General features: G+C 36.5%; 3 protein-coding genes across 3 annotated transcripts; all 3 read left to right on the top strand.

The window, feature by feature from the left end:
• Nucleotides 1-2,992: 2,992 nt before the first annotated feature.
• LOC122047278 lies at nt 2,993-6,353 on the top strand. Its single transcript, XM_042608445.1, has 6 exons — nt 2,993-3,211; nt 3,797-3,896; nt 4,932-5,100; nt 5,341-5,423; nt 5,501-5,577; nt 5,965-6,353. The coding sequence occupies exons 1-6, from the start codon at nt 3,129-3,131 to the stop codon at nt 6,134-6,136; spliced, it is 684 nt and encodes a 227-aa protein (XP_042464379.1). The 5' UTR covers nt 2,993-3,128; the 3' UTR covers nt 6,137-6,353.
• An 892-nt stretch (nt 6,354-7,245) lies between these two features.
• LOC122047280 (protein APEM9-like) lies at nt 7,246-11,944 on the top strand. The gene is made up of 7 exons (XM_042608446.1): nt 7,246-7,428; nt 8,381-8,470; nt 9,282-9,446; nt 10,404-10,481; nt 10,715-10,997; nt 11,270-11,607; nt 11,728-11,944. The coding sequence occupies exons 2-7, from the start codon at nt 8,418-8,420 to the stop codon at nt 11,846-11,848; spliced, it is 1,038 nt and encodes a 345-aa protein (XP_042464380.1). The 5' UTR covers nt 7,246-7,428; nt 8,381-8,417; the 3' UTR covers nt 11,849-11,944.
• Nucleotides 11,945-13,329: 1,385 nt separating this feature from the next.
• Nucleotides 13,330-14,206, top strand: LOC122048724 (ethylene-responsive transcription factor ERF018-like). The gene is made up of 2 exons (XM_042610258.1): nt 13,330-13,495; nt 13,586-14,206. The coding sequence occupies exons 1-2, from the start codon at nt 13,330-13,332 to the stop codon at nt 14,161-14,163; spliced, it is 744 nt and encodes a 247-aa protein (XP_042466192.1). The 3' UTR covers nt 14,164-14,206.
• The last annotated feature ends 206 nt before the right edge of the window (nt 14,207-14,412 follow it).

The following is a 14,412-nucleotide window of genomic DNA, read 5'->3' on the forward strand; positions in this document are numbered from 1 at the left end:
TGAACACGTAGACTGGTCATTCATTGAGCCGCCGCACGCCGGCGTTCATCTCCCGGATTTTGCGGCGTCCATGGAGGACTTCTCACTCGGCCTATGGTTCTCGGCGACGGCGCCGCCGGCGGAGGAGCAACACAGCGTTGACTTCGAGCCCAATGCTTTCCTTTGGAGCTTCTGAAGGATCACCGCTGTAAAAACAGCACGAGGTGGAGCTCTTGACGTCATTTCTCATAATAAGGGAAACAACATTCACTAATTCATTCAAAATATTTTTTAAAAATTATTATTCATTGGACATTATTTTTATTTGTTATTTTTTTGGTGAAATTTTTATTTGTTAATTTGTCTGCACAACCACCGACAAATTTTGGCCGTTTGCTGTCGAGTAAAAACATTTGTAATCAAATTTGATTTTATATATATTTATATTCATTTGCTCTCATATTTGCTTATTATCTCTTCAATTTTGTGAAAGATAATTATGTTGGAAAAAATATGTTCGTGTGTTAGCAAATAGATATCCTAGGCCACAAATTTGGGCGTTCAAAACTAGAGCAGTTAATTTGGATTGAGTCCATCAAATTTATCCGACACGTCAAATAATTTAAATGGATTGAGTTGAATTTTTATCAATCCAAAATCGTTACAGATTGATCTACCTAGGCCCGTGATCCATGTGGATCGACTATGATAGGTTTGGTTAACCTACGAATTGAAAAAGACATGTACTTTATTTTTTGATAGGGCAAATGTAGCATGAACATGAATACATTTTATACCATAAGAGATGATGATATTCGATTATTATATTATTTGAGTAAATCATTAAATTAAATAAATATATTTAATAGAAATTTAATTGTGGATCTAAACAAATTATTAAGAAGAAATTTTTCTACAAACAAAATTTTAACAACAAATCAAATACATTATACATGCACAGGAGAGATTTATTAATTTCATATCAATGTTCCCTTTGGTCGTCAGATGACGACGACAATGATTCCTCTCATCGGGGGGCCTCGGCGCTGATGGTAAGACCTCGACACTAACGACAAGACCTTACCTCCAACAAGCATGTTGGAAAGCAAGGTCAGCCAACGGTGGACGTTGATGGAGCGCGTTGGCTGAGGCTTATCCTCACCCTGTCATCGAAGAAGATGGTAGAGGACTTGGAGAGGATGAGATAGATGAGAGCCTGAACTAGAGCGAACAACGCCACCTTCGTCATCAGCAAGTTGGGATCGGAGAAGAAGTCATCCATCACTCAAATTAAGTGATTAAAATCGTAGAGACTAAATTAACGGAGAGATCTCCTACAGTAGGCATATTTTTTTAAAAAAATTTATAGGCCTGCGGGTTGGCTCGTGTAACCCGCAATCGTCTTTGGATTGGGTTGGATCGAGGATTTCTCAATCCGCTAAGATAATGGGTCGGCCCACCCCACTAAATGACTGGCCTACCATGAGCCGGCCCGCCCTGTCATGGGTTGGCTTGTCTGACAACTCTGCCCAGGATGGACGACCCTTATAGCTTAGGGTCTTCGGACCTGGTCCGGATGCCCTGAGTATTTTGACTGTGAGGGTGGTCCATCTTGATTACCCAAATTGGTTACCACTAGAGCCGTCAATTTGGGTTGGGCCCGTTGGTTTGGCCCGCCCCACTAAATAATTTAAGTGGGTTGGGTTGGAACTTTATCAACCCAAACCCGCGGCGGGTCAACCCGCCTAGGTCCACGACCCGCGCGGGTCCGCCCGCGATGGGCTTGGGTTGACCCGTGGGTTGAGAAACACATGTAAATGAGGTTTTATGTAAATTTATTATCTTTTTTTGTTATAATTTTGAAATAAAAATAATATTTTTCATCAACAAAATTACTCATTTATATCAATTTATATTTAAAATACATGTTTATGGATACATTTGATTGATGAAACTTTTCCAAAGTAAAATTTTGAAGATATGAAACATTTTTTTAATTTTTTAAAAAAATTTAATGGGCTCGCGGGTTGGCCCGCTAAACCCGCAACCCGCCTTGGATTGAGTTGGGTTGGAAATTTCCTAACCCAACAGCTCTAGTTGCTACACACACATAACAATTATACTATGCACACTCTTACCTGAGCGAGGGTGGGGCGACATCTAATGTGGATGATCTAACATAGCCATTTTTTTTAAAAAAAATTTCTCTTATCTATATGTAATGTTTTTCTCTCTCCTATATGCAAGCAACTCTTTTCTTTCTCTAGCATGCAAGATGGTACTAGTTTGTACAAACAACACCAGTGTTGGTGGTGGTCTTTAAAGACCAGCACCATATTGGTATTGGTATTTAAATACCAACACCATCGTTGGTGGTGATTTCAACAGTAGTTGATGCTGATTTCAAACCAACACCATATTAGTTAGTGCTGATCTTTAAAGACTAGCATTGATTTGAAGCTAACACCTGCTAGCAATAACGTAGTGCTGGTCTTTAAAGACCAACACCAACATGATGCCGGTCTAATGTGGTGCTGGTTTGAAACCAACACCACATTAGCTGGTGTTGGTCTTTAAAGACCAGCACCAATGCTGGTTTGAAATCAGTATCAACCAGCACCAACGTGGTGTTAGTATTTAAAGACCAACACCAGTGCGGTTTGAATCAAGCACAAGCCAGTACTAACGTAGTGATGGTCTTTAAAGACCAACACTAACGTGGCGTTGGACTTTAAAAACCAACACTAATGTTTTAGGTTCAATCTTTTTTGTGAAGTATCAATGAAAGCACTGTTTGATTTGGTTCTTGTAGTTGCACATGAATATTTCCTCTTTTTGTACAATGCTAGTATTTCAGTATCAAAGCCAGATCATTTTGCTGAAGCTAGTTAAGAGAATTCTAATTATTTGCCCATTTCCTATAATTTGTTTGGAGGTAGTAACTGAAACAACTCGAGTTTACAGTGATAGTCTTCACCAATCAGCAAAAGTCAGAACCTATGACTTTTTTTTTTTGTTGATTCTGTCTAATTGCATGTGCAGGTACTTATTCAAATATTAGGTCAACCTTGGAAGTTCCAATATTTTGGTTCATACACAGTGATCCATTGTTGTTGGACAAGCACTATCAAGCAAAAGCCTTGTCTGACATGATCATTGTTGTGCAATCTGAGGCAGCATCATGGGAAAGCTACTTGCAGTGTAATGGTCGGTCACTGGTATGGGACTTGAGGTCAGTCGTGTTTATTGTTAGATCATCTTTGCTTATCCTGTAAAAAAATTATAAGTTGGGCACTTCATTAGTTTCTCAATATTTTAAAAGGTTGTCACCCAATGAAATGCTAACATTGTATCAAAGCTAACGTCATGAGTTCAAGAACTACATGTACCATTTCGCCTGGTCTTTTAAAAATTTTCTCTTTGCTGAATCTGTGATCTTGATTTGGTCTCTACTCCCTCAATTTAGTCCAAATTTAATCAGCTTGTGGGGAAAATGGTGTTAGCCTAGATTATGATCCTATATCATGAATCATAAGTATATAAAATCACACCTTTCCTTGTAACTTGAGCTTTTAGGATAACAGTCAGCCTTTAATTTACCAATTATTCTATATAAATCACAATCTGTAGCATGTATACACACTATTTGCACCCATTGAAGTTAAAAGTATTAAATGCATATTTTGGTTATATGAACTGTGAATGGCAACTTTGATGAAGATTTTGGTTATCTTCTCTGATAGCTTGATTAAATGTAGTGAATACTGCAACCTATTTTTGTAGTTGCCCATGTATGTATGTTTCTCTTTTAATGAAGGTGGCCCACAAAAGCTGCTATTGCTGCTACTGCTGAACACCTGGCTGGTTTGCTTCCTCTTCATCTGGTTTACAGTCAGGCTCATGAAGCTGCAATTGAGGTTTGTCCCTTTTCCTTTTTTTTTTTCATGGTGTAGCAAGTAACAAGTATTTCTAAATTTATGCATATGGAATATCTGTGAACAACATTAATGAATGTGCTTGGGTTCTATCTTTTTTTGGATTTGCTATGGTTTACTCAATAAACCACTTTTCTTGTAGAGCAATTTATTCATCTTTGAAATTATGATAGTTTTTAGGATTTTTCTTTTTTCCATCTGAACTTTTCTGCCATTTGTTTCTCCTTGCATTGATTAAGCTGGCTGACCACGTTGTTAACTAACTGTATTATTAGTTGATTGGTGGAAGACCATTAATTAATCTTACCAATTCCATTTAGTTCTATCCTGAATTTGGAGTAGTTGCTAACAAAATATAATTGGTGAACAATCTGTGCAAACTGCTTTTCAATTCTTTTTTTTTGATAATCTAGGTATCCAGCCGACCCCACCTAGTGAGATAAAGCTTGGTTATTGTTGTTGTTGATCCATGTATCCAGCTATTTGAACCGACCAATTTGCTTTTCAATGATAATATGAAAGATTGTTTCATGATGGCATTCATTTTCATGTTTCATTTTTTTTTGTATTTGAGAGTTTTTCACTGAAATGAGGGTGTAATTTCAATAGGAAAACTTCCTTGCCAATTGTTCCATATTATCCTGGTGAAAAGATTATGGTCCTCATACTGAGCTAAAGACTTGAGCAATTTATATGAGAAATAGAAACTTTATATTGTTTTTCTTTTTCAAGGTTTGCCACTTAAAATTATCAATATGTTGCCTAGTGATTATTGTTTTTCTTGGCTTGTTTCTACTTTTGGCTCTCTCATCATTTGTACAATGTTGTTTTTTTATTAGGTTTTTGCATATGTTGTTGAATCCTCCTACATTCAGTATGATACTAAAACTTTTTTTTTTTTATGTTAGTTTCTTCCTATTACATAGAAGTGCCTTTTTTTCTTTTTTATGTTTTACATTCTTGCGAATTGTTTTTCTTAATCAACTTATTCTTTTTAATTGTTTTGAAATCTAATAGGACTGGACATGGTCTGTTGGTTGTAATCCACTGTCCATCACTTCCCAAGGTTGGCATCTTTCTATGTTTCAATCTGATGTGATTGCTAGGAGCTATATCGTCACTGCCCTTGAAGAATCTATACAAGCCGTTAATGCGGCCATATATCGCTTGATTATGGAGCGAACAAGTATCCTCTCTTTAACCATTTCTTTTTTTGACCAAATGTCATGTTTTTGATGGGGAAAATACAGGCATCAGTTTTGGATGTATTCTTTTTATTCCAATATTTTACCTGTGAAACTTTGATAATTATTTCATCATCGTTCACCAATTAATCCTGTATCCTCATATCAGAATTCCCTTATGGCTTACGATTATCTTCTTTTCATCAGAAGGTATATTTCATGTGACCTTAACAGAAACTTAGCTGCACAGAGTTTTAAGTTATTCAAGACTAGGGAACGGAACTTGGTGGACAAATATAACTCGATTGTCGGATTGTGGAGAAGAGTGAGACTATAATCTTCTAGTATCCAGCAAATATTAATGCTTTTTTCCTTCCCATCTAACATTCTTATTTACTTTAGATTTCCACAATATCTGGTGGGCTTCGGTATCATGATGCTGTGAAGCTTTTATCATTGCTCGAGGATGCATCTTCAGGGTACATTTTCATGTTAATTTCTTTTTCATCACAATCCACAATATCCTCCACTTTTTGATGTTTTGCCCTGTTAAAATGTCAATAAATTCTCTGTTCGATTTGCCTTTAAACATTGGTATAAATTAGTGATCAACACAAGAACGAACTTAATTTATTTCTATTTTGTGACTTTGTTCCAAGTAACGCCACAAAATTATCGAAATGACGGCGAGTTATTTGATTTCTCTAGTCGAGAAGATCTAGTACTATAATCCTCAACTACATACCCTTCTAATTCGACTACAATTGATTTATATTGGATGTTATTCCATTAATGTTAGGAAAGCTATCCCTTTCACTTTTCTAATCGTTTCAGATTCTGTTGAGTTGAACCATTATTTGTTGCAGGTTCACAGACTATGTCAATTCAACGATCGCTGCGCTGCATCCGATTCATTGCACTCGTGAAAGAAAAGTTGGCATCGAGTTCGACCTTACTACAATCCCCGCCTTCATTGTTGTTTTTGTAATCCTCTGGTTCGTGCTAAGACCAAGGAGGCCGAAACCTAAGATTAACTAAGGAACCGAAAGAGCAACACAGAAAAAGCGAAACTGAGAGCAAGCTGGAGTTGCAAACTTTGTCGTCTTCGCTCGAATATGAGTCTATGAGAATTTAAACGTTGTAATCCTTGCGAAAAAACTAGTTGCCCGGGCAACGCCAGATGATGTTTTGTTGTGGAAATTGAAAATTGATTTCTGGAAGGTTTTAATGCCAAAAATAGAAATCCTGATGATTATTCGACTGTTGCTTTCTTGAATGAATAGTGAACCAAGTGTCGTATTTTTCACTATAACTTAAAAAATCTACTCATGCTTGTGCGTGCACGAGTATATATTTTGCTATGGGAACAAGTTTCTGGTTGGACCACGTAAAGTTTAATTCTCTTGATTAATTACTTATTCATTTACATGTGTAATTACTTTTAATTCTGTTTTTAACATTTTTGATGTAATAAAATAACTCAATTAATCTTAATAGTATTCATTCGGTTTTAATTATAGTTTGTAAAATCGTGATATATGATCTTATGATTTGCGTGATCATACGATCTTATTATTTCGAAGCACAAATCGATTTTAGAATATATCATATCGAAGTTTGTTTGTCTTTTTTTTATTAGCTTTTGCAGAGTGAGTTAGTTTTTATTTTATCATTTTTTTTTTCAAAATGATTAATTTTTGATACCAAGTGTCTATTATTCTTCTATATAATCAATAAGTTTTAGAAAATTAATTTAGACGTTGATATTTGAATCAAAGAGTTTAATAGTTTCTGTTACAGTTTTGTTGACCTCTAAATTAGATTATTTTATAAATTAAGAGATGTTTTTGAAGTTTATTATTATTATTAGTATTATTATTATTATGTTAATGATTTTATGATATTAAAATATAAATATTATTAAATATTATGTTACAAGAATGATAGCTGAATTAATCCCGACTGATCCAATCCGAAGGGCTTAACTCACATAAATTGAGAAGGAATGACCAAAAAATAAACATAAAAAAAAAAGATTTTGTCTTGTTTTATTTTTCTAACAAAGGAAACAACTTTTCAAATTCCGATTACACGGTATCGTCTATATAATTCGTATGGTCTAATTTACTCACCAAACGGACCGTAGGTCCGCAGTCCTAGATTTCTCCCTTCGCTTCCGGCTTTGCGTCGTTCCCTCTCTCTTCGTTACCGTTCTCTTCCCGGTAGCATCCAGCCGGTGACAGCCGCCATTTGCTGCTGCTGGCCACGCTTCCTCCTCCGCTATCTCCGTTCCCAAGTTCAGTGCTTGGCTGCGACTACGACTGGTTTGGGTAAGGATTTTGTTTGTGCTGTGGAATGATCACCTTGACTAATATTAGTTGTTTAGGGTAGATTGATTCTTGTTTGTGTTGTGGAATGATCATCTATTCTGGATTAATACTCGTTTAGATTAAAGTGGTCTGAGTGTTCGGTACTATTAGAACACTTGTATTTTGGGGATTCGAATAATGATGTTAGTAACTTTTACTCCTTAAAGATTGAGATTTATTAGGGGACTAGATGCTCGAATAGGTGGAGTTCAAGATTGATAGTTCTATTACATATTAGCTGTATTTGATTTTTTAAAACTATACTAATGTCGATTATGCAGACTTTTTAAGTGGGTAAATCTATTCTGAATCTCTCTTATAAATCATTATGCATGAATTAAATGTGTAAAATATTATATATGCTCTTATAAATTATTGAAAATGGTCTCTCGTGTATGATCTTGTGCATGAATTAAATGTGTTAAAACATTATATATGCTGCTATAAACACTTGAAAATGTATTGAATAGACTATGTTAAATCACAAAAAAGGGGTTCAAAATTGAATTAATCTGTGGGTTAAATTTTTGGATGAAATGAATGCTTATTTTTTCTCATGTTTATCTGTCATGTGGAACATCTTGTAGATGCTCTTGTTAAGGTGAAAATATATTCAAATCTTAGAGGCCAAATAAAGTGCATATTTTGTTCTGTTATTCGCTTCACTTTCATTGATACATGCTATTAGGTTATTTTAGTGACTTTCCAAAGGAGTACTTCCTCATGCATGGCAGAACACTTTGGGGTGAATATATATAGAAATATCAATGTCTGCATACCTAGGGTCATTGAATTAATTGTAAAAGTACACACTGACAAATATTTGACATTTTATTCTTTTCTCTTTCATCTTTTTTCATTTCAAATGTACACTTCCACAAACAATCTTATCTCGCTTGACGGGTGATCTCAGTTGGGAGACATAGGATTAGCGAGGACACAGGAAAGTGATGGCTCTTCTTTCTGTCTCTGCAATATGGGACGAAATTGACATCTCTGAGAGGTAAAGCTATCTTAGGATATATTCTTTCCAGCTTATATACTGTTTTTATTATATAATAGGGGTTTTGAGTTTATCCTCAATATGGGAGGAAATGTAAAGTTATTTATATGTATTACTATACACACGCATACATGTGTACATGCATACATAGATGTACGGTGACCTTAGTGAGCATAAAAGCTTTGCGTACTTTGTAATTTCATTTATGTGCCTATCTCTAAATGTCTGTGCTAACTGTATCCTGTGTGATCTATGTGGAATTTGAGTAGAAAGTTCCACACTTTAGATTTTACTTATAATCTATATCCTTTAACTGAAGTCCTTAATTCTGTGGATTCCTTGGATACCATATCAGAACTACTAGGAGATTAGTAACTGAACATATCAAGACTATTCTGCAATAGTTTTAGGTATATAAAATCACCAAAGTCTTGAATTTCTTAAATTAGAATGGATATGTTTATAGATCATTAATCTCTGAGTATAATATGTTAAATTGTTCTTCAAGATGTCTATTGTTCTCTTCTTCCTTTACAGTTTGTTTGTTAATTTATCTGCAAAGTTTTACATGAGTTATTTATCAGCGATGTTATTCTCAAAAAAGATTATTCAAGTCTGTTTTCTGATAAAATATCTGATAGCATACTGCCCTTACTAGTAATCCCTATTTTTGAGGTCATCAGCATTGAAACTCAATGCTTGGTTCCATGTTACTTCTTTGCCAAACTTTTTATGCTATTATTTGTTTATCAACATAGCCTGATTATGATATTGTTAAACTGTGCTTATCATTGTTTATTCCGTGGGCTAGTTATCTCGTTTGTTGCATGTTTGAGGAGGCAACAACCTTTGCTGCTTCAATTCTTCATCGTGTATTATGTACTCCCTTTGAAGATGCAATAGATGATGTTCAGTCAGATGAAATTTTGGTATCAGCCAGTATGGTTTTTATCCAGTCAATGAAACAATTGAAAAGGTTTGTAATTGTTACCTAAGAAATGTTGTTGCAGACTTGTATTTCATTTTAGTTATAAATAAATATAATAATCCCAAGATATTCAATTGTCAAACAATCACAAATTGCAGAATGAAATTGACAACCCATTTCTAAGATTAATCTTTTCCTATACCAATTTAGGTAATTTTCATTTTCTACTTCCACATGTTCTTTCAGTACAATGTCATGTGGACTTAGTAAACCATACCTTAGAAGTGCAAAACTTTAGGTTAATTGGAACTAAGAATGATTAATCGTTATATGTTGTGTGATTTTAGCAATAGCGAACCAGAATTGACAGAATAAGAACAGGTTTAGATGTTCAACGATATGGACAACAATTTGGAGAGATGGATGTGTTCAATGACCAATAAAAATCCATAGTTACAGTGGATCAATTTGTATTCGAAGGAACAAAGCTATAAAATTTACTTGATGACAAAAGATGACCCTGACTTATGACCTTTTATAAGTAAATGATGGGATAAGATCCTTCAGAAGATTTCACATTCTTGGGTGACACCTGGCTTGTAGTTGTATGCTCATTTGAAATTATCATGTCCAAGGATAAGATGAGCAAAATAAATTGTATATATATATATCTTCAATAAGAGAGGCCAACTGATTTGCTCTTTTTAAAGGACAATAAGAATCCAAAAATAAGAATTTGGAGCAGCATTGTTGGAGTTTCAGCATCCATACAAGTATTCAAGTCTGGATGCATGTTATATGATAAAATACAAGAGAGACATGTTTCCTACTTCATTTTATAGGTAAGCGCATTCCACCATAAGTCTGGTCTAACCATAGTACTCTGCAGCTGCCACATTACTATGCTGTTCCTTTTCCCCTCAAGGATGATATGTTTTCCAAATTATTCAACCCTTCTTCATACATCGACTGATTCTTGTGCATCCTGTTCCCATAATTCTGCAGGATAGAAGAAATAATTGTTGAGCTTAGAACATTGTTTGGCTCAGTTGCGGCTATACCTGTTCAAGTGTTTCTGACAGGGTAAAGTTCTTTGTTGCACCATTCATACTTTGCAAAACTTATGTTGGCTTTGTCTTTAATCTGTTGCCTCTCTTGATTGTTGTAAATATCTGATTTGTGCATATTTGAACTTGGCTGAGCTTGTTTTCTCAATACTATAAACCTTTTGATATACGGTAACTTCATTAGACAAGTTCCCTTGTAAATATATCTATTTTGTATTTTTCATAAAGCAATATAGCAATGATTTGTAGGGCGTGCCTGCAAATTTCTGAAGGATATACATCCAACCTTGGGTCAATCTTTGAGGAATTCCTCAGCAAATGGAAGCTTGTGGATGACAAAATGTACATTTTGACAGATGCAGAACCTCAATGTTCTAATAAAGGAAGCCCAAAGCAGCTTGTAATGAGTCCTGAAAAGTACTTGGCGGTTGCTGAAGTTTATACCATAACAGTTCTTGGGCAAGTCTTTCATAATCTTAACCTTGCAATATCCTGGACAGAGGAAGCAGAGTTGCTTGAAGAGAGCCGTCAGGTAAGATTTCCATCTCAAGTCATATCGGCTTTCTGCATGTTGATGCATGCAATTCAGTAAATTCTGTAATCTAGTTGATCTTAAAAGTTAAAACCCAAATCATATCATAGAAGTCGTTAATTTTATGCAAATTATGGTCCTATTTATAGATAGCAGGCTTTTTAGTTTTATACGCCCGACCACTAACGTATACTTTCACCACCAGCGAAAGGATCATGCATTAAAGTTTCTTTAGAAAATCCATTAAAGTTTTCATCATTCATCCTTTGCAGGTCTTGCATAGGAGGTTACACTCTTTGCTAAATGCTCAAAGGCTAGACCATGCGCACTCGTCTTCTGCCAATGGATCCATGCAAATTGGAAATGAAACCTACCCTAAAGCAAGAATACAAGAGCTGCAATCCGACGAGAGCAGATCGATAGCGAGTTCTTTAAAAACTTCTCATCCAAGCAAGAAAATCGCGGATCAAATATTCTGGTGGTTTGATACAGTCCGTATCAAAGTTGGCAACATTCAGCTGGTTCTTCCTCGTGGGAAAAATTGGCTCTTTGGCTTCTTGATCATTCTAGCCTCCTACATTCTCCGTCGCAGAACTACTATGCTGAAGCGGTAAGGTTACTCATTTCTTCACATCAATTGCTAGTGAATTTTTGTCTAATAGGCTACGTAATTGGTTCAACAAGTTCGTTAGTGTGCCATCACTGACCCCTCGCCTTGCGAACCACACAGATTGGTCGCTAGACAAGCTTCAGTTGTTAAAGGGGCTCTGCTTGATGCCTGGCGACTGGCGTTCTCTGTCCAGGTGAACCCGCTGGCTGCTATCCAACAGCTTCCCTCTGCTCCGCAATGAAACGCCCAGTGATGTATGTATAATAATGCCCAGTGGAATTGAGTTTATACTGCAGTATTATGTAAACAATACTATTCTAATTGTTTACACTTCATATAGCTGTTTCTGTAATTCTCAAAAATTAATATTTATTTATTTATTTATTTATTATTTTTTTAAATAATAAAAGAACACACTATAAGCATCATGGTCGTCAACCGCTGCTCTGGCTTGGAGAGAACATTTCCACTGAATTATATTGACGAGGATGTTCATGACCTAGCAAGCCTGAGGAAAGTATGACTGAGTATGAGCTGTGGCAGGAATTAGAGAATGAGTCATGCATGCCGATCTAGGCAAAGGAAGAAGCTGATCGTGAGAACTCAAAGTCAGAGGGCAAGATTGGGATTTTCTTGATAGCAAGGTCACTCAACGGCGCTCTCACAGTCGATTTTCTTGGGAAAGAGTGCCATGGTGATGAATCGATATTGTTGCAAATGTATTGGCGTGTACATTTCCAGTACCACTAATAAAATAAAAATGTAACATATATATATTTTTAAATTTTTAAGAAGAATTATAATATGGTAAAAAATTTCCCTCTTTAATAAATATATAAATACGTAGCTTTATACATTACATATACAATCAATTTTGTCGTTTTACACGATTTGAAACCAAAGCAAAGTCGGAATCTCCTTTATTTTTATACCAAAATAAGTTGATAACTCGATAAATTTGATTTATTTGATTGGATTCTAATATGATTGCTTTTATGTTTTTTTTTTTTTTTGTAAAACATGTGATTCATGCATCGTTTGAAAAGACGAGACTTCGTAAAGAATATTTATTTACAGGATGATTCAGCATGACAATTTAAAAAAAAAATAAAGAAAGAGAAAAAATAAAGTAAAATAATTTTGTTTTCATTTTCTTTGATGGAATAAAGAGAGGAAAGGAGAGAGTTAGTTTTTTTTTTTTAAATATCTTTTTTTAATTTTACTCTCCTAAAATACTATTCATGCAAAGATTCAATTATTTTTTTTTTCAATTTTATTAATAATTACACTCATTAAAAATGAAGTTCTAAAATGCCTATCCATAGCATTGCGTGAAGGACTCTTAATAGTTAATGCCACTATTGCCATCCTTTGACATTCTTTGCCTCAATTGAAATGTGCCTCCATGAACTTATATTTGTACTTTTAATATGTGCTATTTAGCTCTAAATTCTACACCTTTCTATGATCCACCCACCCTAATTTTAACATCACTTGCAATAATTGTTCGACAAAGGAATACAAATGATGTATAAAATTCAAAAAAATGAGAGGGGCATATTGAAATGAAGCCATAACATTTAGAGTTTATTGCTTGAATTCATATATCAATAAGCATGATCGAAGTACTCCACTTTATATGGATAATCCATTTTATTAAAAATATTTTTTTTAAAACAAACAAGCAAAGCAAATAAAGCATGCGTCTATAAAGAAGTCCATATGAAGCAACAAGACCAATCTCCCACGCCATCAGTAGAAGTACTCAAACATCTACCGGTTTCACGATTAGATAAGAAGGCAGTTGCGTTTCATGATGGGCCGATGAAAGGAGTCCTTTATGCGCAGCTCGCTTGGTTTCGCACGAGCACATCGTTGCTCAATGTGAGTGAGACTCAGGGACTAGTGTAGGCGTGCGGGTCCCGCCTGACTCACGCCTGTCCGGTATAAAAGGGGTCGCAGTGCTGTGTGAGATGAGCGATTTATTTTTTTGTTGATGGAGCGGCGGCGGTACAGGGGGGGGGGGTGCGGCGGCGGAAGTGGGGGCGGTGGGTGTCAGAGATCCGCCGGCCCAACAGCCGCACGCGCATCTGGCTGGGGTCCTACGACACCCCCGAGAAGGCGGCACGGGCGTTCGACGCCGCCTCCGCCTGCCTCCGCGACCGCCGCGCGCGCCTCAACTTCCTCCGACGATGCACCAGCTCCGCCGGCCTCCGGGCCCGGCCTCTCACCGTCCTCCAGATCCAGGCCGCCGCAGCCCGCCACGCCGCCTCCGCGTCGCCCTCAGATGGGCCTCGGTCCGAGAGCCAAGTGGACGATATAGACGATCATTTCCCCGGATTCTGCGTGGACAGCTCGCGATCCACGTCACCGCCGCTGTCGGGCGGAGCCCACTTAACCAGCCACGCGGAGGATATAGATTGGTCCACATTCGAGCCGCTCCCCGCGCGCGATGAGTCCAGATCCTCTGCGCCCGCCTCCCGTTCGCCCTCTGCGCCCGTCGCTACGCGACAAAAAACTCACGCGCTAAGCATGTGCGTTTCTCCGCTCCAATAATAAAACCCAGCTCCAACGCACACATATCGCTTCCTGCTGATCGGTCTGTTGACCGATCAGCAATCAGCAGACCGATCAACAGGAATGCTGATCGGTCATGCTGACCGATCAGCATTCCAGCAGGAAGATACTAATGTTTGCTTTATTAACTTTTTTTTAAATTTTTTTTCTTTTTTTTTTAAAAAATAAAATAATAAATAAAAACGTTTCTAATACATATAATAATTATACAAGTCCAATATACTTCGA

Source organism: Zingiber officinale, chromosome 2B (genome assembly GCF_018446385.1).
Source record: "Zingiber officinale cultivar Zhangliang chromosome 2B, Zo_v1.1, whole genome shotgun sequence".
NCBI lineage: Eukaryota > Viridiplantae > Streptophyta > Magnoliopsida > Zingiberales > Zingiberaceae > Zingiber > Zingiber officinale.

Coding starts and splice junctions, on each gene's coding strand:
- LOC122047278 (XM_042608445.1), top strand. CDS start 3,129: ATGATCATTGTTGTGCAATCTGAGGCAGCATCATGGGAAAGCTACTTG. Junction 3,897..4,931: donor CTCATGAAGCTGCAATTGAG/GTTTGTCCCTTT, acceptor GAAATCTAATAG/GACTGGACATGGTCTGTTGG. Junction 5,578..5,964: donor CTCGAGGATGCATCTTCAGG/GTACATTTTCAT, acceptor TATTTGTTGCAG/GTTCACAGACTATGTCAATT.
- LOC122048724 (XM_042610258.1), top strand. CDS start 13,330: ATGAAGCAACAAGACCAATCTCCCACGCCATCAGTAGAAGTACTCAAA. Junction 13,496..13,585: donor CACATCGTTGCTCAATGTGA/GTGAGACTCAGG, acceptor GTGTGAGATGAG/CGATTTATTTTTTTGTTGAT.
- LOC122047280 (XM_042608446.1), top strand. CDS start 8,418: ATGGCTCTTCTTTCTGTCTCTGCAATATGGGACGAAATTGACATCTCT. Junction 8,471..9,281: donor GAAATTGACATCTCTGAGAG/GTAAAGCTATCT, acceptor TCCGTGGGCTAG/TTATCTCGTTTGTTGCATGT. Junction 10,482..10,714: donor GTTCAAGTGTTTCTGACAGG/GTAAAGTTCTTT, acceptor AATGATTTGTAG/GGCGTGCCTGCAAATTTCTG.